This window comes from Denticeps clupeoides, chromosome 14 (genome assembly GCF_900700375.1).
Source record: "Denticeps clupeoides chromosome 14, fDenClu1.1, whole genome shotgun sequence".
Taxonomy (NCBI): Eukaryota; Metazoa; Chordata; class Actinopteri; order Clupeiformes; family Denticipitidae; genus Denticeps; species Denticeps clupeoides.
In genome coordinates, this window is record NC_041720.1 from 20315397 (window position 1) to 20337727 (window position 22331).

The 22331-nt window shown below is 38.3% G+C and overlaps 1 protein-coding gene across 5 annotated transcripts in view; it reads right to left on the minus strand.

Annotated features, from left to right (window-relative positions):
* Positions 1–5330: 5330 nt before the first annotated feature.
* Positions 5331–22331, minus strand: part of LOC114763797 (adhesion G protein-coupled receptor F5-like) — a 41232-nt gene continuing 24231 nt past the window's right edge. For 4 of the 5 annotated variants that reach the window (XM_028953574.1, XM_028953573.1, XM_028953570.1 and 1 more), the window contains 20 exons: positions 21928–21981; positions 21357–21410; positions 20613–20759; positions 20350–20514; positions 18728–18781; positions 18404–18460; positions 14673–14873; positions 14380–14486; positions 14105–14169; positions 13572–13714; positions 12094–12249; positions 10166–10372; positions 9397–9543; positions 9129–9307; positions 8842–9012; positions 6983–8398; positions 6213–6254; positions 6062–6121; positions 5763–5805; positions 5331–5680 (listed from right to left, as the gene is read on the minus strand). In XM_028953574.1, the coding sequence (XP_028809407.1) occupies positions 5595–5680; positions 5763–5805; positions 6062–6121; positions 6213–6254; positions 6983–8398; positions 8842–9012; positions 9129–9307; positions 9397–9543; positions 10166–10372; positions 12094–12249; positions 13572–13714; positions 14105–14169; positions 14380–14486; positions 14673–14873; positions 18404–18460; positions 18728–18781; positions 20350–20514; positions 20613–20759; positions 21357–21410; positions 21928–21981 (3554 nt within the window). In that variant the 3' untranslated portion in view covers positions 5331–5594. The remainder of the gene's footprint in view (positions 5681–5762; positions 5806–6061; positions 6122–6212; positions 6255–6982; positions 8399–8841; positions 9013–9128; positions 9308–9396; positions 9544–10165; positions 10373–12093; positions 12250–13571; positions 13715–14104; positions 14170–14379; positions 14487–14672; positions 14874–18403; positions 18461–18727; positions 18782–20349; positions 20515–20612; positions 20760–21356; positions 21411–21927; positions 21982–22331) is intronic. The other variant, XM_028953572.1, reaches the window with a different exon arrangement.

Sequence of the window (22331 nt, forward strand, 5' to 3'; positions counted from 1 at the left end):
ACACACATAAATCACACCAACATAAAAAACCAACATAACTAAAGAAATATCGTGGTGCTTCGGGAGTCACTTACGGCTCCCAGCACAATATGGCACGCTTCAGTACTTCAGTCACTGTAACTCCTGACCTCCTGGGAAATAGTCCGCTGCGGTGCTCCTTGAGATGACGGGATGACCCTGGAAAATATGCGGTAGCGCAGACTGCTATCTGGGTGCTCGGTGGACGGAGAATTCGTACACCAGGCCCGTGGATGGAGTTTTAATAGTTTGGATACTAGAGCTTGGAGAGCGTTTATATGGTCTGGAGAGAGAGGGAGAGAGAGAGAGCAGCGTCATGGAGGCACTGTTACGTCCCTGGACGTATGCTCCCATGTTCTGTGTGTCTGGCTGTGTTTTTGCATCCTGTCTCTTTTAGGTTTACTTCATGGGAGGAGTTGAAGCCTTCCAGCTCCACCTACCATCTGCCATTGGTCACCTCCACCTATATAAAGAGACTTCAGATGGTGTTTGGGAGGTCCCCAGGGTCTGCTAGGCCCTTACTCTTTCGGGAGGTCCCCAGGGTCCACGGAGATCTGCATGGAGCTCCGTTGGGGAGCTCATTCGTGTGTCTTGTTGCTTTGTGTGATAGATCCCTTTTTTGTTAGCTGTTAGCCTGTTATGTGCCCTTTTTGTTAACTTGTGTGTGTTTTGAGTTATCCCCGCTGGACCATCCCTTCCTTTAGGCTGTTTTAATGTCGGTTAGCTGTGTTGAGTCTGCTGTTTTATTGTACCTCCTTAGCTCACTGTGAATAAAAGCACTGTTTGTACGCTTTGTTTGCTGGTGAGTGTGTAACAGTGGACCTCTTCCTCTCCACACCCTTGTTGCGTTTCTGAGACCCCTAGACTTAGGAACGTGACGGGCATGGAAGACACAGAATGTTCCAGCAGATGCCGCTGTGGAGATCCAGCGCTGCCTTTCAGAGCCAAATATAATCAGGCTGGAAAAGGCTCTGGAGTACTGGGAGAGGCAAAAAGGACTAACCCAATTTGCATAATCTTAAGTGATTGTGCACACCGGCATCTTCTGTGCTGTGAAAGGGTGTTTTCAAACGCCGGAGAGGTTGTCAAAAAAAGGAATCACTTAAAAGCAAAAACTGTTGAGAAATTGTTATGAATAAAAATTAATAAAAATTCCATTGTCCAAGTTACACAAGCATACACGACTTCCACTTTGTGAAAATATTCACTCCATATTCAGAATACACTCCAACAGTTTTTTATTATACACATTTGTGATAATTTATGTAGAACAATTATTTGGTCATAGATGGTTTGTAATTATACACCTGGCCAGTAGGTGGTGTCCTGTGCACATGAAGCTGCGAGAAATGAACCCTTTTCTCAAACCATTTGGCTCAAGTGGTGCGATGCCTCATGAGGCTTCATTCCACCATCACTACTGCAAACCTTAAGTGTCTAACTGATACGTCCATCCAGACTAACATACCGCTAATCTCCACTTCTTTATCAGTTACATTTACATTTACATTTACAGCATTTATCAGACGCCCTTATCCAGAGCGACTTACAATCAGTAGTTACAGGGACAGTCTCCCTGGAGCAACTTAGGGTTAAGTGTCTTGCTCAGGGACACAATGGCATTAAGTGGGATTCGAACCCAGGTCTTCTGGTTCATAGGCGAGTGTGTTACCCACTAGGCTACTACCACCCCAAAACAGGACTTTCTGTCAGAAGTGGGATTCGAACCCACGCCTCCAGGAGAGACTGCGACCTGAACGCAGCCTCGGCCATCCTGACCTACAGTTCTTTTTTTCTGCACAGTGTATTACTCTCTTCTTTTTTTGTTCTCTTTTCTTTGCCGCAAGCGTCACTTCCTACCGTTTTCCCTCCCATAATTGTTGGGATGAGCATCACAGACAATAAAATGAAACAGAAATGATACTGAACAATATTTAACAATAACTATTTACATAAAATGAACATAATAACATATATACACATGTAGCATTCTAGAACATTTCTCTGGGTTACACCACCTTATAATTCAAATACTGCTCTGCTATCTGTGAGAAGAGAGCACAGCTTTTTAAAACGGGGGGTTCATTACCTTCCAGAATGTCCGGAGGGAATGGATGCTGCAGCCTCCATGGTGGTCAATGAAATGCAGAAGAATAACCCAGATGATTCTCTTATTAGAAAGAACATTGACATCACATTTGCTCTGTTGTAAAGGATGAGCCTGACATCAACCAGATGATCCAACACTGGCCAGCGCTTTTCACTGAAAGTCAGATTTGTGAATGTGTCCTTTTTCTTATTTGTTTTACATACATCATGTTCAGAGAGGTTTATTAGTGTTATAAATAGCTCTGTCTGAATATGAAAAAACTGAGCATATTTTATATTGAGTTTAACATGATTAACCTGGAGTAAAGAAGAGGTCTTTGGTGTTCTTGATGGGTTGTGTCCAAGTTTGATGGAAATGTTCAGGTCGGATAGGAAAGCAATTAGCTGACCAGCTACATCACACAACGGTGGGTTGATATTTCTCTTTTCTTCTTGTAATGGTATTGATGGTTTAGTTCAATACATAAACTTGTTCTCCCACCTTCCCTTGTGGTATTTCTCTATATGGACAAATAAACTGATATAAGATATATTTCTTTGTTCTACATTCAAGTGTGTTTTATACCTCTTTGTAGAGCACAGAGCCAACAGCCATTAGATGCCTTGTCCTAAGAGGACTTCCAATCATTGTTGGATATGATGCATCTATGTTCTTCAATTTCTACCATTCAAATATCAAATTGTGCAATATACCACCCACTGTCCCAACATGAAAAACACCATCATATAAATGCACACAAAATGTCTCTAATAGCTTGTTTGCAGTGCCTAAAATAAAACCACATTGAATGATAAAAATCAGAATATTAAATAATTCTATACAGCTGATTGTAGACAAATTGCTGTTAACCTGATTATTCTCTTTTTGTCTTACTGAGGGAGACTCCATGGACATCCAGGTGGGAATCCTCTGCTATGAGGACAACAGTGCTGCAAGCCCAGCATTGCCACAACCCCTCAAGAGTGGGCATCATCCTAGAGGGCAACCTGGCAATGGAAGCACTCACCAACCTACCTCAAGCAATGTGCCTCCTGTTTGGCTTTACCTACGCACTTCACCTGCAGAACCAGAACACTTTTACCTTCATTCAGCAGGTAAAAAGTGAGCTACCTCCAAAGGTTCCGAAGCTGAAAAATTAGCTAGCAGGGTAAGACACAATTATGCTTATAGCTCAGATCTTCATGCCTGTGTCTAGATTGTTGCACAATTACTTTGCACTGATTAGAGCAAATAGGCTTGCAGTTGTTCATTTTGTATCTGATTCTTCTTGTGCTAGATGTGTCTAGTTTTGCGAACATCAAAAATGCAAAATTTGGTGATGTTTGGAGCATTTAAAAAAATTAGAATGTTAGTGGCCAAGATGCGTCATGTTTGGAGAATGTTGAAAAATTAGCATGTTAGCTCAAAGAGTAGTATGTTAGTGGCCAAAGGGCCAGGTGATCGTAATAAAATGTCCGAAGGACCGGGCGTCCCTAATAAAGTGGCCGAAGGACCGGGAATCCCTAATAAAGTGACCGAAGGACAGGGTGTTCCTAATAAAATGGCCGAATGACAAGTGCCCGATGGACAGGTCATCCCTAATAAAGTGCCCGATGGACAGGTTGTCCCTAATAAACTGGCTGATGGACCGGGCGGTCTTAATAAAGTGGCCGATGGACCGGGCAGTCTTAATAATATGGCTGATTGAGCAGGCATCCTAATGAAGCTGCTGGTTTAAGATTCCATTGAACTACAGTGCTGGCGCTGCTGCTGTATCAGTACCCCTTGTAGGGCCCCCTTTGCTGGCAATGACACTGTAGCAGTACCACGTAAAAAAGGGGCCCCATTTTACAAATGCTACCAATGCTAAAATTATCATTCAATGCATTTCAAAGAGCAACTGTTTGAGTGTTAATAGCTCGGTTACGCCCAGTCCGATTGCTTATAAAAGTAATAGCACACAAGTTTGAACCCGATTTGTGGATGGTCCGTATGTCCTACCAAAACAAACAATAAGTCATATTGTGCAGAGAGGCCTTCGGCCTGACCTCTCAGTTGTTTCTGTTTGTTTCACGGTCTTAACGTCCTTTTTTGCCTTTTTCACAGTTTTCCATGTTTTTCTGGGTTTTGCAAAACCCCCATTGGTGGCACCGACTCGTCCCATATATCAGATCGTAGGACTCGGCGAGGCCTTTGGCCACGCCTCGATTTTCAGGTTGCTAGCTTCAACGGTTACCCTCACACATTGCACATTGAAAAATTAGCCTGCTAATAATAACGTAAAAAAGGGGCCCCATTTTACAAATGCTACCAATGCTAAAATTAGCATTCAATGCATTCCAAAGGGGAAATGACCCTGTTTGAACCTTAATAGCTCGGCCACGCCCAGTCCAATCGCTTATAAAATAGCACACCTCACACAATAAATGTACTAATTTTTGCTATATAGCACGCCGGAGTGCATGCTTCGGTATGACCCGCATTAAGTGCCGAAAAAAGTCTGAAATAAAAACTAAACTTTTTTTGGCCCATGTCTGTGCACTGAACAGCATCATCACAAATTCTAAGAAACCATTTTTTTCAGACTTTTAATAGTTTTGTCACGAATTTTGGCCCTCCCGTAGTCCTTAATGAAGCAACCAATATGTCTGACCTCTCAGTTTTTTGGTATGTTTTAAGGTCTTAGTGTGGCAGCCACAAATGCAAGACATGGCTTTTTTTTGCTTTTTTCCTAATTTTCCAGGTTTTCCTGACCCCTGTTGGGGCTAGTGACACACTATGGCCTGACCTCTCCATTGTTCCTGTCATGGTCTTAGCGTGTTTTCCGGGTTTCGAGTTTTCCGTTTTTTTGGGGGGGTTTTCCAAACCCCCGTTGGTGGCACCAACTCGTCCCATATGTCAGATCGTAGGTTCTCGTGAGGCCTCGCCTCAATTTTCGGGTCGCTATCTTCAACAGTTACTCTCAGGGAGCCAGAAACGTATTCCCAACTCAATAGTAAATGATCTGTCATACTGACAGGCCCAAAATATATTTCCATATAAAGTTCTGTCACAACAAGTTCTGTAACTAAACATTATGCATGAAGCAGTGGTCTTGCAGCAAATTATTCACAGCAAGAAAAGGAAAAGAGAGAATTGCTGTGCCGATTTGAAACTTAAATATATTCTGCATTTTTCACAAATTTGAACATTTTTGGAGGATTTAACGAAACAACCAATTGCATAATGCTCATGATTATACTGTATTCATGTTTAAAAAAATAGTCATTTACAGATTCATATAATACATAATGGGATTAAATTATGCACAATGAAAGACAATAATGAATAAGATTACTTAACCACCTACTTAATCTTATTTGGAATTAGTTGTAATGGTTTAAATAATTAATAACAGAACTATACATTTCAGAGATTCTATTCTTAAACTCTTTTATTATGTTATTTATGTCCAGCAGGAGAGTTAAAGGTCTGTGAATAATGTACATCATGTATCAATGCCGCTGTTATTGGAAGAAGTTCGTTCTCCAGAAAGGGCTGCAGTTTCTGATGAGTTTGAGACATTGTGTGCATCTGAAACAGAATATTTCAAGGTTGAACTCTTAAATTACATCTTTATGTGTAAGGATTTCAGTTTAGCTGAAATGTAACTTACTTCTTCTGGGTGCATTGGATGAAGAAGGACCACCACTTGTTGTCTAAAAAAGATATGTCATATTCATTAACATCTTATAATCTTTAAGTTTCAGAAGTAATTTGATAGGATCAGCATTTAACTGCAATTTGATGGTCCGGTATATAGCTGTTCTATATTTTTGATTGAGTACCATGCTTGTAAAGTTGTATGCATTGTGGTAATTTAACACTTTTGGTCATTGAGAGTTGAAAAAAGTGATTTCTGCCACCTATGCAATTATATATTGCCCGAATTATTAATAACAGAAATATGCTCACCCTTGTGCGCTGTGAAGAAATTGCTGGTAATTTGAGTGTGTTTGCAAGAGCAGATGTGACCTGAAAGGTGAGGATCAAAACAGTAGTATAAAATTAAGGAAATACAAAAAAATACATATTTAAAGATACAATAAAAGCTATAAATTCATACCTTGCGGTCCAGTAAAACACCAAACACCAAAATGAATAAACCCTTAATGAATACAGAAAAACTAATTCATTAATCAAAAAAAATGATATGTTTCTATAATTTTGATTAATCCACAAATGTGTCTATATAAGTGGATGGTAGAGGGGTGCTAGTAGCCTAGTGGGTAACACACTTGTCTATGAACCAGAAGATCCAGGTTCAAATCCCGCTTATTCTGTCCCTGAGCAAGACATTTAACCCTAAATTGCTCCAGGGAGACTGTAAATGTAAATGTAAAGTGGACAAACATCCAGAGACTTAAACACATCTATACAATGATCCACACAATTATAACAACATTAGCAAAAATATTGTTATTAGCTATTATTAGAGGGTATTCAACATTGCAAAAGGGCAAATCTGTTTTTAATCTTCATATTAAATTTGGAAACAGTGGCTCCTCCCAAATGTTGTACTCTGCCTCATCAATACTACATATATTTTTAATATTTGTTATTCTGCTTAATCAAATATAAAATAGAAATTCAGCAACGATAAGCAGGCTAGATGAAAAGAGTGGGTCATTTGACATGACATGTTGGTAATTTCATTGTTACAAAAGTAGAATGATTTTATTGGTTTTTGCAAGCCTCAGAAAACAAGCTAGCTATAGATAAAAACGTTTTGACATAAGACACGACAATTACTTTTATTCTTTAACCCTTGTAAAAAACTAGTTGTGTGTGTTGCCTTTGTACCATATGTGTTTAGGATTAAAATGTGTTCTTTACCTGTAATGAATTTAGAACTGCAAAAACAACATGGAGTCCAACAGCATCTGGAGAAAACACAAGACCTAGGCCAAATCCCCAGGTCAAACCAAAAAGAGGAGTTAAAATGGCTACACATCTGGCAATTACTCGTAGAGCTTGCTTTTCATCTGTTGAGGCCATTTCCCCTGTGCCTCGTTGCAGCATTCTGATTATGACAATTAATAAAACCAGAAAATTAAATGCCACAATGGTCAAGGCAGGAATTACAAAAGCAAGGAGTGCTTTTGTCTTCTCCCAGTTCAACCAACAGACATTTTGCTCTCTGATGTATCCACCAGTTCCAGCAGTTGAAGCAACTGTTATGACAGCAATCAAAAGGGGGGCAAAATATCCAACCGTGAAGGCAATTGTCATCATTGCACATTTTGACATATGAGAAAAGACCATCAGGGTACGATATAAAAGTAGGAGAGCAGAGGTGAACATCCAGAAAAACATGGCAAGATAGAAAAAGTGGATGAAAAATGTGGCCGCAGAGCAAGATCCAACTGGGGTGGTTCCATCACCTGATATTGCTGCTCCAATAATGAACCAGATATCTGCAATGAGGAGTGACACTGCAACATTCACTGTGCAGACATGCCGCATGTAGGCTGTATCATTTCTGGTGACATTTTTCCAAACGCAGCCCTCAATGATGAGACATAGTATTAAACAGATGATGGAAATACCTACGCCAATGTAAGTAATGAAGTCAAGGACTGGTTTTATCCAATCAGGGACATAGGGGGACATTAGGATTGAAAAAGAGGTGGTGTGATTGCATTCACAGGTGACAGTGTCATTGTCCACCATTTTGACAACACAGCCAGCAGAATCCCACGCAGCAAGTTCAAAATTCCAAAAGACACAATAGTGGTTTACTATTGATGTATTTATCCTCTTAAAATTCATTGAGATGTTTTGGCCACCATCACCCTTAACCTTGACCAAAAGAACAGATCCATCGATAGAGTTGGCAGTTCTGCTTGAGTCAAAAGATACACTGGAGTTTGTAGAGGTGGAGTTGGTAGACAAAGTTGAGTTGATTGCAAACTGACTCAAGTTGGCAATGTCGGATAAATTTCTTGCTGGTAAAACTGTGTTTAGAGTGGAAAAGGCAATTGTGGTGACTGTATAGTTTCCCTCTGAAATTGATATCTGGGATGAATTGCTTTGGAATGTGTCTATATATGAGCCCAAAGTGGTTGTGTAGTGCAGCTCAATAAGATCAGTTCCAGATGTAAAATTTTCTCCTCCAATGGATTGTGTGAGGACTTCAAAAGAGCCCAACAGACTGGCACTGACATTTTGGGATATGCTGACAGTATTTAATGCTTCCCAGTTGTCCTTCGTATCATTCGATACTATGACAGTAGCAGTATTGAGAATGCCCTGAGGATTTAAATGAGAAAAACAAGTTAAAAATTCACAACTGAGCAACAAACAAGCCGCAACAAACTGGACAACAGGCCAAAATATCTGTACAAAATCATAAAATGACAAAGACCAAACACCCAAAAAAAGGCTGTGCTGATGCCTTCTGACAACTGACTATTTTGAACTGTTCTGTGGATTTGGGGCAAATCCGAATCCACTGAATTTTGTTTCAGCGCAAAATAACTTGGCAAAACTGTTGAAAGTCTAAGAACAAAAATGGAATGATTTTAACTGTTGTGGTTTTAAGAAGCACTTTCTACATTTATGGCATTTAGCATTTCACACAACATAATATTCAGTTTTACTTAAGCATGTTTCTTGAGGTACACTTTTTCACACCAGTGTATTGTTTGATATTTTCATACTCATCATAGGATACTAAAAATCTTTATACTCACAGTTATCAACAGCTGTCCAATTGTGACATTTTGTGCAACATCTGCAATTTTATTTAGTATTCTTACAATAGTCCTAATTGTTCCTGTTGAGTTAGTAATATCAGTCTGATTTTGTACAACAGCATTTGAAAGTTTCGTCACAAAGGATTGAAGTGTTTGAGGCAGCAAAGTCTACAGAAATAGAAAAAACATATTCATATTATACATATACTTATTCACATATGTGTGTACTTGTTTGAACAATCTATCTTTCCATTAATCTATTATTTCTACATGCTTTTTTGTACCTGGGACTCTTCATCCAGATCTTTGATCACATTTAACACACAGTTGTCTTCTACTAATTCCCAAATGTTGTCTTGACAAATAGCTGTTGTATAACCGACAGTTTTCGGATCATCACAGCTTGCGTTAGCTAGAGAGCCCATTTTTCCAGTTCCATAGTTTGAATCATTGCAATCAAGAGCTGAAATGTAAATCCACATCCATTGCATGATATTGTAAAACAGTGAATGTTATTAAATGGATAGATGGGGTCAGTTATAAAATGCTTACGTTCAAGTGTAAATGTTAACGTCTGTATTGCTTTTGTATATGAAACAGGGTACGGGAATGTTGGCATTGTCAGTATGCATGTAAACTCAATGCTAACATCTTCACATGTTTTTATAATATAATTATAGTTGCAGTTGTCTGTTGTCACTGAAAAACAGTAAACAATGAAATTATTTACTGAAATTGACACAAATGACAAATCACTTTCACTTAAAGTGATGCTTTAAAGAGGATGTAAAATCTGTCTCAAGATTTCATGCTTTGTAATATTACACATATTCTTTCTGAAATTGAGATTAAAGCAGGACTATATTTTGGCAACCCTATGCCAGGTTACAGTTTACAATCAGAATCAGAACAACTTTGTTAATCCCGAAGGAATTTGTGCATACTTTTTCTAAATTAAGAAAATCAATCAGTAAATCTGGTCAATGTCTAGTTGCACTTTTTTAAATTAAATTAAATATTTAGTCCCTCCCACTTTCTTTCTCTGATGGGCCAGACTGACAGAGAGAAGTAATTTATGATGTGCTGAATGTGCCGAAATTAAAAACATCTGGAACTATTTGAACAGGAAACAATCATTAATTCTGTTTTTATTTCCATTTTTTTATTAATGTAAAATAGAATTAGTTACTGATGTTTGAATTTCCCATTTTAAATAATTCATGACACATTTAATAATAATTTTTGTTGTTTTACGGATGTTTTATTTGTATCCAATTGATCATGTAATCCATTTGTATTAAAATAAAATGTGCACAATTACCTGCACTGTCAAGAACATCACTATTTTTTTCCAGGGTAACAGCATAATAAGGACTCTTTGAACAGCAGATGTATGTAATCTCATTTCCTGCAATACACTGTACTGTATGGCCAGGGCTTATTTCAATTAATGGTGTTGGCAAGGTAATAATGTCCTCCCATCGAATATAGTCAAGAGAATAAAGTGTTGTTAAACACTCATATCGACCTGTGGAAAGGGGAGAGAAAAAAGAAAAAACACACATAATAGCTTCTGTACTGAAAGCTGCACTTTTACATTGTTAGAAGTCGTGCACTGCAGCCATTTGGATGTACAGTTGTGGCCAAACGTTTTGAGAATGACATATACACTGGTTTTCACAAAGTTTGCTGCTTCAGGGTTTTTAGATTTTTTTGCCAGTTGTTTCTGTGTTTGTTTCTGAGAAACAGCCCCACATATGAATGGTCTCAGGATGCTTTACTGTTGGCATGATGCCGATGGGTGGTAGTAGCCTAGTGGTTAACACACTCGCCTATGAACCAGAAGATCCAGGTTCAAATCCCACTTACTACCATTGTGTACCTGAGCATGACACTGAATGTCTCCAGGGGGACTGTCCCTGTAACTACTGATTGTAATTCGCTATGGATAAGGGTGTCTGGTAAATGTAAACGTCTGATAAATGCATGAGACAAGACTGATGGTAGTGCTCACCTTTTCTTCTCTGGACAATAATTTTTCCAGATGCCCCAAATAATTGGAAAGGGGCTTCATATTCTTGATATTTTTCTTGGAGAGAAGTGGCTTCTTTGCTGCCATTCTTGACACCAGGAAATCAATCATCCAAAATCTTGCACTCACTCCTGCCTGATTCCAATCCTGAACAAGCTCTTCACCCCGATGAAGTGGCACGCCAATCCTGCAGCTGAATCATCTTAAGGAGACAGTCCTGGCACTTGCTGGACTGTCTTGGACACCCTGAAGCCTTCTTCACAACACTTGAACATCTCTCCTTGATGTTTTTGATGATCCGATAAATGGTTGATTTAGGTGCAGTATCTTAGTAGCAGCTATATCCTCACCTGTAAAGCCCCTTTTATGCTACGCAATGATTACTGCACATGTTTTTTTTAACCATGGTTAATGAAGGAAGAACAATGATTTCTGGCATCACCCTCCATTTAAAGCACCCAGTCTGCTATTTAACTCAGCTCCTCAACACTCTCACTTGTGTTAAGGAGAGAATCACTTAAATGATCTCAGCAGGTTCTTTTGTGGCAGGGCTGAAATGCAGTGGAAATGTTTTTTTGGGGGGATTAAGTACATTTTCATGGCAGGGACTTTGCAATTCTTTTTATCACTCTTCATAACGTTCTGCAAATTGCAGTAATAAAAACAGAAGCAGCAAAGTTGGTAAAAATAACAGTGTGTCATTCTCATCCGTTTATTCCACTGACCAGGTTAATGAGCGTTGATTTGTGCAATGATATGGAAGAATTTAATTATGCACATCTTCACATGTTGGATTTAAGTTAATTAGCAAGAATATCATTTTTAAAAAATGTTTAGTCTTAGCTGTAATGGTCACAACTCCACCTGCAACCAGCAGAGGGCATAAAGTTTTTCTTTTTGTACCTTATTCAACAATAAAGTGCAGCCACATTCAGTTCACTGTGTCTGTGCATTTTGCGTCCCAATGACAGCTGTGTTTTCATAAAGATACAGTTATATGTATCTTTAATTTAATTTATTGGCATGTTGAATATGTTCATAATCTATAGTTTTATTATTAAATTTTCAGCTCTGGGCAAACAAAACATAAGCTTTATCTTAATGAGGCTCTTGATTTCAGGAACATATCCCAGGACACTGGGAGCACACATCATCCACACCACTTATGTTTTTTTTTTTTTTTTAATCTTGTTAGTTCTGATTATGGATAAACTTACCAGTCTGGGCTGATACTGTGATATTATTTTGCATTTCTGTGTTTTGTAAAGTTGCTCCATTTAATTTCCATCCTGTTATAGTTCCACTGCAGTTTAATGTGATCTGTTGTTCAGGGTATGTATTAGCACTATTGTCCTGTCTCAGTTGTGTTTGTTCTGTGAGGGGAAAAAAATGCAGAATTATTATCAGATTTTATCCAATTTAAATGTTTTAAATAATCAAAAAAATATAAATATTATTAGACAATATTAAGAAACACAAAAGTAAGAAAACACCAAATTTGTTTAAGTGAAGGTTTTTATTATTAAGGGAGAAAAAAACCTACATGGCCCTGTGTGACAAAGTAAACCCACACTTAAAATATTACAGTGGTTCATCACACCTGAGATCAATATGTCTAGCCACACCCAGTCCTGATTGACAACATGTGTGACAGTGTGACAGTAATCAAGAATTCTTTTAAATGAGACCTGCCTGACAAAGTGATTTAGAGCAAAAGATCCACAAAATCTAGACACTGTGCCGAAAGCCAAACAAATTCAGGAACAAATGAGAAAGAAAACTATTTAGATCTATCAGTCCAGAAAAGGTTATGAAGCCATTTCTAAAGCTGAACCACAGTGAGAGCTATTATCCACAAATGGTGAAAACATGAAACAGTGCTAAACCTTCTCAAGAGTGGCCGGCCGACCACAATTACCCCAAGAGCACAGTGATGACTCCTCAAAGAGGTCTCAAAAGACCCCACAATAACATCCGAAGAACTTCAGGTCTCACATTAAATCAGCGTTTATGTCTCTCCACCATAAGAAAGAGACTGGGCAAAAATGGCCTGCATGGCAGATTGCCAAGACAAAAAACACTGCTGAGGAAAAATGGACACTCAAGACTTTTGGGAAAATACTCTGGCGTAAAAGTACACTGGGGCAAACTTGTTTTACTTAAAAAGATGAGAGGTCTGTGGTAGTCATAGGTACACATCAACTGTGAGAGACAGAATGTAAAAAATATGATAATCACACTTTTTATTTGTATATAGGTATGAAAATAGAAAATAGGTATTTGGTCAATAGCAAATGTTCACCTCAATACTTTATGTTTGTAGGTTTAGGAGCAATCCCTTTGTCCCATATGGCCATGTAAGTTTGGAAAAAAAAATCTCCCTTAATAATAAAATACTATATATGTATACACACAGACACACACAATTTTGTACAAAAGGCACCAATGACATCATGTGTATTAATTTGTTCTCTGAGTTGTAGTACAATTTTTTTTGCATCTGTAGACTTTTGCATTAGATCATTAATTTGTTTACTGAGTCAAAAGAAATCAACCCCAAGTTCATATAACAAATATCTATATATCATCAGCTTTTCTGAAATCAAATGAATTTCACCTTTTTGGTAAAATGTTTAGTGATGATAGGTTTTTTGCACAGTACTGAATGTGTATTTGCTTTTTACTATTTACTTACCACTTATTGCAAAAGGATTGGTTGGAAATTCATATCCCTTGTCCTGGAGAGCCTTAACAACTGCATTGTTTACAGCCTGAAACTGTCCAAAATCAGCTGTGCTTGATGTTTGAATTGAATAATCTGCAATTGTGCTGCCAGGTCTGTTGGGACAGAGAAACTCAAATTGTTATTTTTCCATTAAGATGCTTGTACAAGGATAAAAAACACAATGTGTGACCATTAGAATCTTGTTTATAAGCTGGGTAGCTCTTTGTGGCATCCTGGCAGCTCTGCACATTACCCTTATTCTTTAAAACCAGTACCAGATATTCCATCCAGACAATTACCAGTGTACCAGCAGCGTACTTTGGATGAGCTTACAAAGGCAGGGAAAAAATAATTGATCTAAGATTTCTCAGCTTTTCAGTACTACTCATTCTGGTGCTTTTCATCCATGGCCGTTTTTTTGGTAATAGGTGTGGTAGAAACACTTGAAACACAATTATTCAACAATATCCCCATAAAGTAGTAAAAATGTTAGAAAATCTTACCGAAAACTGGACACTTTGGCTGATTTTTGTAGGTAGCCTACTAAGTTTCTGTAACTGCTGTCAACCTATGTGAAAAGTAATTAAATGATAATAATGAATTGATTTTTAAATCCTATAATAAACATTGTTCCTTTTGGACCACTGTTTCTAAATAATACCCAACCACATACCCTAGACATATGGTTATAAAATAGATGGTTATAGATGGATATAAGATATAAGTTAATGTGGTCATATAAAATGTTATTATGTGTTCGTGCAATGTTTGTACTCACTGCATCCTCAATATCAGCTGTAATCATCTTGGCCATAACAGTTGTAGGGTCATTTAAGTTGAAATCAAATTGTTTGTTAATTGTTAAGGAGAAATGTAGTGTAGAATCTGTAAATAAAAAGAAATATATGCTTCATTTTTAAGGCATTAAGAATCACCTGAGTCTGATGGAGGTAACACTGAAGTGAAATGTGTCTGGCAGATGCTTCTCAAGGGTTGAGAAACACTGTTCTACATAATTGTTTCATAAAAGTGTTTCATACATTTTCTACCGATCATTTTATGTGTACATACAAGATGCAATGGTGGATGGAATGGCTGTAGTCGTGGTTGTAGTTGGGGTTGTTGTGGTTGTAGTTGTGGTTGTAGTTGGGGTTGTTGTGGTTGTAGTTGTAGTTGTTGTTGTTGTTGTCGTCGTTGTTGTTGGGGTTGTCATTGTTGTTGTTGGGGCTGTCGTCATTGTTGTTGGAACAAAGACAGGTGTTTTTATAAGGTCTAGAAAAAATTAAAGTTAGGTTAACATATGTTTAAATACCTGCTATTCATGAGAGTAATTACCTGCATTTCAAGGTTCAAGTTCAAGTGAAATGAAAATTCTTACCATACACACAGAGAAATGGAAGTACAACTGTGTACCTATATGGGTACAAATGCTTATACATGTACCTATCTAATGTACCTATCCTTTTTGTACCTTGGTACCATTTAAAGCACAGTTGTGTACCTGTCATGACTGTAATTTAAAATTATATTTACATATAAGTATGATTTAGTGGTCTGCAAAGGGGAAGCACACTTGTTGTGTTGTTGTGTTGCCCAGGGAGCTGGGGGTTAAGGACTTTGTGTAAGGAGCCACAGACTTGGGGAGGCTGGGCTCGAACCTGCAGCCTTAAACTCACAGGCAGTTAGTTCACCAAGCTATATGCTGCTATGTCTGTTTCTCTGTGATTTTTTGTCTGTCATTGATGTATTTCCATGTACATTTCGTTTGTCCTTTGTTGTGTTATGCTACTGTGAAAAAATAACTTGTTTTTCAATTTTATTTTCATACACTGGCCTATGAACCAGAAGACCCCAAAGTCACAGGTTCAAACCCAACTACTTTAGTTGTCCCTGATCAAGACACTTAAACTCGTTCTCCAGGTTGACTGTCCCTGTAACTACTGATTGTACGTCACTCTGGATAAGGGTGTCTTCTAAATTCTGTAAATGTAAAGTGTAGGGAATTTCAGTAATTTCAGATGTTTTATGAACACGTTACCATCTGAAACAAATTAATCACAGCAGTAATTAACAAACCAAAACTCTTTGAACACACCACAGAAGCATTTCTGGTGTTACTGTTGTGGTGTATGTGGGTGTAATGAAAGGAACATAACACATAGACATTATAAATGCCATTTTTAAGTAATAGACTAATGCAGTGTCTGTTGAACTGTATGGATAAGTGAAAGTGATTAGTTGTTACATTTAACAGACCACAGCACCCAGTTCACACAATAAAATGTGTTCTCAACATTTAACCCATCATGACAAATTGTGTTTGACATCCTTTGAAATCTAACTCTTCAAGCGGAGCCTTTCGCCTGTGATCTTCATTCTTTATATCTTGATTTATCAGCTGCCTAAATACAAATTTTAAGTGACTTTTTCATTGAATTTTCAGAATGGCCCAAAATGGGGCAGTGGTGGTGGTTAAGGAAGCGGCCCCGTAATCAGAAGGTTGCCGGTTTGAATCCCGATCCGCCAAGGTGCCACTGAGGTGCCACTGAGCAAAGCACTGTCCCCATACATTGCTTTCTGTGTGCCTTTCATGGCTGCCCACTGCTCACCAAGCACTGGTTAAAAGCAGAGGACACATTTTGTTGTGTGCACCATGTGCTGTGCTGCTGTGTATCACAATGACAATCACTTCACTTACACTTTGACTTTCAGCCTTCCTGGCAGATTTCATGGCCAGATATGGAAGTCCAGGACTTCTTGGATGTATTGGACTCTTTTAATCTAGAGCAATCTGTAAATGAGCCCACTCAGAAACGGGGGCATACACTGGACCTTGTGTTATTTGATTTTATTCCTGCTGTTCAACCCCTGAAGCCGTGTATAACTGCTCTGCTCCACCATGTTTTAAAACCCTGCTCAATTTTGTGCCTCTTTTACTTGTAACAAACCCTTTCTGTCTGGCAACTCCAAGGAGCTATTTACTCTGATTAAATTCTGCCTGCCAATATGCTCTGAACCAGGTAGCACCACATTAAACCTCAACAGTCAAGGCCAAAATCCAAACTATGGTCAAATGACACCCCTCGCGCTATCAGACAAGAGTGTAGGAGTGCTGAGTGAAAATAGATAAAAGATCGGTTGCAGGTTTCCCTTGAAATGGTCCGCGTTATCAAAGGGCTGTGAAAAGTGGCTAGATCTAAATTCTATTCTAACCTTAATATCTAGTAATACTCATAACCACCGCCTACTTTTTAAAATCCAGGAACTCTGAGTCATTAAACGCTTCTGTTGAAACCTATGAAAATGTTAAGCATTTTTTACGGAAAAAGTGGAACGAATTAGGGCCCAGATCGTGCCACCCATTGACTGCTTAATTGTTGCAGTGTTTGATCAATTTAAGAAGGTCTCTCTCTCATATGTAGAGAAACTTTTTGTGAAATTTGTCCTCTGCATTTAACCCATCACCCTGAGTGAGCAGTGGGCAGCCATGACAGGCTCCCGGGGAGCAGTGTGTGGGGACGGCACCTCAGTGGCACCTCGGCGGCAACCTTCTGATTATGGGGCCGCTTCCTTAACCGCTAGGCCACCACTGCCCCTGGATAGCCACCACAGAGGTGGATGGCCTTAAATTTCCTGGACCTAAATGAGAGTAAGACAGAATGTATGCACATAACCCTGATCTTATCATCACTTCACTGGCTCCCTCTCAGTTTTAGAGTTTGTTTAAAAATTATTTATTTGTTCTAAAATCACTGAATGGCTCAGCTCCAGCCTATTTGGCAGACCTACACCATTGTTCCACTTCACCCTGTTCTCTCAGATCTTCAGACCAGAGACTATTTTATGTTCCTAGGTCATATTACAAGCTCAGCGGTGACAGAGCCTTTTCAGTGGCCGCCCCACATTTATGGAATGACCTACCAATCAGTGTCAGGTAGGCACCATCTAGCACTGTGTTTAAATCTCATTTAAAAACTCACTTTTACACACTGGCTTTTAACCCAGTGTGAGGTAGCTCTTATACCGTGTTCTTATGCAGTATTTCATGTGGTTCTTATGCAACTCTTTTACAATGTTGTCTTAAATGTTTTCTGTTTTATATGACCCTTTATTTAATTCAAATTGCTGCATGTTCAATTTTTATCTTTATTTTTAATGAACATTTTGTCCATGTTGGTCCTGTCCCTGGTAATTTCATTAAAATTTATGATTTTAATGTACAGCACTTTGGTCAGCTTCTTTATCGTGTTAAAATGCTTTATAAATATAATGATATGGTATGGTATGTAAAATTTGGGGTGAACAGTGACAGAACAGTGTTTGTTTTATGCCGTTTTATTACTAGCACAAATATGCGTGTAGAAGCTGATGACATGGCGAATGTTTAATCTCCCAGAAAAGTCTTAAAACCCGGCCGGACATGTTCGGGGAAAAGAGCAGATCTGGACACCCTAACTTAGCCACGCTATACTAAGCCTACTCTTTACTCACCCCAAGAAGCTTCCGATTTTTAAACACTACTGGACAAACTGATTAACAGCTCTGGTAAGGTGTGGTGATCAATCAGATTTCAAGGTTGGCCAGTGCCCCCTGGCCTAGCCTACCTGGCATCAAAAAGCTTGATAAATGCATAGCGGTCTGAAGCATATACAGCATTTTTGTTGCATACTTTGACCCTCACAACCTCGCAGAAGCTTCCGGCATGCACGCCTGAGGAGTGTTTTTAGCAAAGCGGCATAATCTTCTGCTGACACTGAGGTCAGTTGAATTTGAACTTTAGGTTTAGCATGTAAACTTGATACCTGTTGTGCTTGTGGTTTCTTGTGTTGTTGTAGTAGAGTCTTGAGTTGTGCTTGAAGCTAAAAAAAAAAGATTCACATTCACACTAGAGCAGCAACGACTTGATTAAGGCAATGTATAAGGGAGTGTAAACAAAATCTGTTTTATACAAAAAATATTTAATTAGACGATATTGGTGATAAGACTGGTTAGAACACAATTTAAACATCAATTTAATTAATCAATTTGTCACTTATTTTAAATGTATTTGAAATTAAAAGCGGCAAAAAAGCACAAAGTTACTGTCATTTATACTTATAACTATGATTACCCAGTGCACTTCATACCTGTAGTTTCTGATGTAACTGTGGTAGAATATGGGACTGGAGTGGTGCTTATTCCTGAAATTAGAAAAGATTTGATGGTACATATTCACTGGAGTAGCATGCAAACATTGTCATAAAAATGACTAAGTAGTCTTTAAAAAACAAACATAAAACAGACAGTTAGCGCACACACAGAATCAGGAAAGCCACCAGCATGGTGAAAGATTCTACACACCCCTCACATGCATTCTTCACTCTCCGGATAAAGGTACCGAAGCATTCGGATCCTCACAATCAGACTACAGCTTCATCCCACAGGCCATCAGACACCTAAACAATCAGGGACTTTCCACTCTGAACTGACTCATATGTTCTGAACATATCTCGATAACATGTCTTTTACATTTGCACATTGTTACTCTGTACCTTCATGACTTATTTCATTGGTTATTAACACTGTCTGTATTGTTCTTCTGTCATTCTTGCACTGCCTGTCTCCCACGTTTTTTGTACTTTATGTAGCCGGTTTGTCTGTCGCACACGTGCACTTTATGTCTGCATGTAACTTTGTTTAAATGTTTTTTTGTTTAATTTCGTTTCACTATGAACTGGCTAACATGTATGTAGCTGAAATGACAATAAAGCTCAACTTGAAATTGAACTTGAACTAATTGTTTTCTGTCTGGTTTAGTCCAAAGCTGTGTCCTCTTTAACAAGGTGCTTCAATTCATGGTTTACTGTCCAGATTTGCCACAACCCTGTTATGGATTTGTAGAACACAGATAAACAGATGGTCAATTTGGTCCAAATTGTTCAGTGCTTTTTCTGTTTACCTGTAATGAATGTATATGTAAGTCACTGCTATATGAGATATCTGGGTAATATTATATTTTTATATATGATATCCAGCAAGGGAAATATCCCTACCTACCCCAAAGCCCATGATGCAGTTGACTAAAAGCATTTCTACATGTTAATAGCGTTGTGATAACCAGTAATAATAAAGCGGAAGTGTCACAGAGTGAGCCATGATGCTCACACAGTGAGCAGGTAGCTGTCTTCTCACCTAGTTGCCACTGATGCTGGTGGCTGTCATGACCAATTGTCCCTAATTATTACAAGGTGGATTAGGGGGATACCGTCACTGGGGGATGTTTAAAGGTTTTTGTGTATTTGTTTTTTTGTTACTACTTTTGTGTGTAGCATATGCTTGTAAATATTTTGTGGTGGGAGGTTGTATTATTGTGTTTTTGTTTCCTGTGTTCATGTGTGATTTATTATGAATTTTTATTCGGCTTATTTTGGTTTGACCCAGGAGGAGGGGCTACAGGTGGTATGAGCCTGTATAAGGCCATTCAGGTTCAGACAACGGGAGAACCGGCTAGATGCCATAGGCCTCAATGTTATGTAAGATCCAGTATGTATGTAATCACTAATTTATTTTTTTGTTTTGTTTATTTTTTGCAAAAGATTTTTTTTACTTTTCTCACATGTAAATATTGGCACATTTCTTTTTGCAAAAAAAAAATAATTTTGTGTCCTCTCCTTTGACTCTGAGGCCAGACATCCTGCCACAGGAAGTAAATTCTTGAATTTACACAATCTGTCATTGCTGGACCATTCTAAAACTGTTGGTGTCCTACCTGTCTTTAGCTGGCAAAACTGTCCATCCACTGGAATGGCACTGATGCATGTGCACGTGTTATTTCTGATGGAATCACAGTAGCCATTTCTGATGCAGCTTTCATATGGCCAGGCATAATTATTCTCACATAAGCACTGAATTCCACTGCTATTCGAGTAGCACACTGTGGAGAGGTTAAAACAACAGATTTACTAACATGTACCTCCTATTGATGCTGAAACATAAATAATGGACAAATACATTACATAAGAAAGTTCTCACCTGTAGTGATGTCAACCTTTGAGATGTTGATGTCATTTAAAACGTAGGGAACATACCAATTAAGAATTGCCTTTAGAGAGCTGATGAATCCAGGATTTGTAGTATTCAGCTCTACTTCAACCTCATACTCATAAAGAACAGAGGGTCCTAAGCAAAACAGAACACAGAACTCTGAGAATTAACAGTTTCCATGTTATACTTATTCTTGTAAAAATGGTTGTCCTAGTTATGCCACCAGGATTACTGTTGCACTATGACATGTAATCAGGTTCCCTAGTGTGCTGAGCATGACCAATGTGAGACATACACCATCTCCCACATGCTAGAGCAGCAACTTGCAAACAGCATCAGTGACCACATGATTAAGGCAGCATGTAAGGAACTGTCTACTACTTTGAAGTGCATTGACTGTCTTGCACAATACTGTGCTGACCTGAATATTAGACAACCCCGTTATAAGACCTCCTTTTTCCAGACAATTTTTTTGAGAAAACAGATTTTAAACATCAATTTAGAGGAATCATTTAGATTGTCACTTATTTTAAATCAATGTGGAAATAAAAGGTGCAAAAGAAAAAGTGCATATTCATATAAATATATCAGTGCTGGTGGGCACTCACTTAAAGGACTGATTTATAATATGTATATATGGCATATATATATATGTAATCTCATATATGGCACCATGTAACAGTATTCTTTTTGTGATCTATAATTACTATGATTATGCAGTGCACCTCATACCTGTAGTCTGTGGTGTAACTGTGGTAGAATCTGGGTCTGGAGTCGTGTTTAAAGCTGAAATGAAAAAAGATGTACCAGATCACATTCACTAGAGCAGCAAGAAAAGTCAAAAACATTTTTTTTAAATGATAGAAAATTTTAAATCGTCTGAAAATACAAACAATTTTTTTCTGAAACACAACACTTTATTGAATGTCATCTGTTGGAAGATTTCAGGCAACAGGCATTTAGATAAGAATTCAGTGATACTTTACAATGACAATGGCAATAAGTGCCTGTGACAGTTACATTGTACTCCAATCTGTAATACTAAGAACTACATCTTATAGTATGATGTCACTAGAAGACCCTACAATGAACTGCTAATTCCTTTCTGTTTCTAAATGTTGTTTTTTTTGACAATGCAAACTAACAAACAAGGAGAATTTGCTAATTAATTTAGTTATTCTTACAAATATATTAATGCTGGTAGACACTTAAACCACTATTTCTAAAACTTCAAAAATATCATATATGGCGCCATCTATCAGCATTCTCTTTGTCACCTATAATAACTCAGTACACCTCATACCTGTAGTTTGTGGTGTAACTGTGGTAGAATATGGGACTGGAGTTGTGCTTAAAGCTGGAATTACAAGAGATGTGACAAATCACATTCACTAGAGCATCAAGCAAACATTACCATAAAAATAGAAATAATTTTAAAATGATAAATCGTTTTAAAATACAAACTTAACACTTTACTGAATGTCAGGCAACAGGCACTTGGATAAGTGAAAGTGAAGTGATTGTCATTGTGAAACACAGCACAGCACATGGTGCACACAATGAAATGTGTCCTCTGCTTTTAATTCATCACCCTTGGCGAGCAGTGGGCAGCCTTGTGTGTGGGGACGGTGCTTTGCTCAGTGGAACCTCAGTGGCACTTTGGCGGATTGGGATTTGATCCGGCAACCTTCAGATTACGGGGCTGCA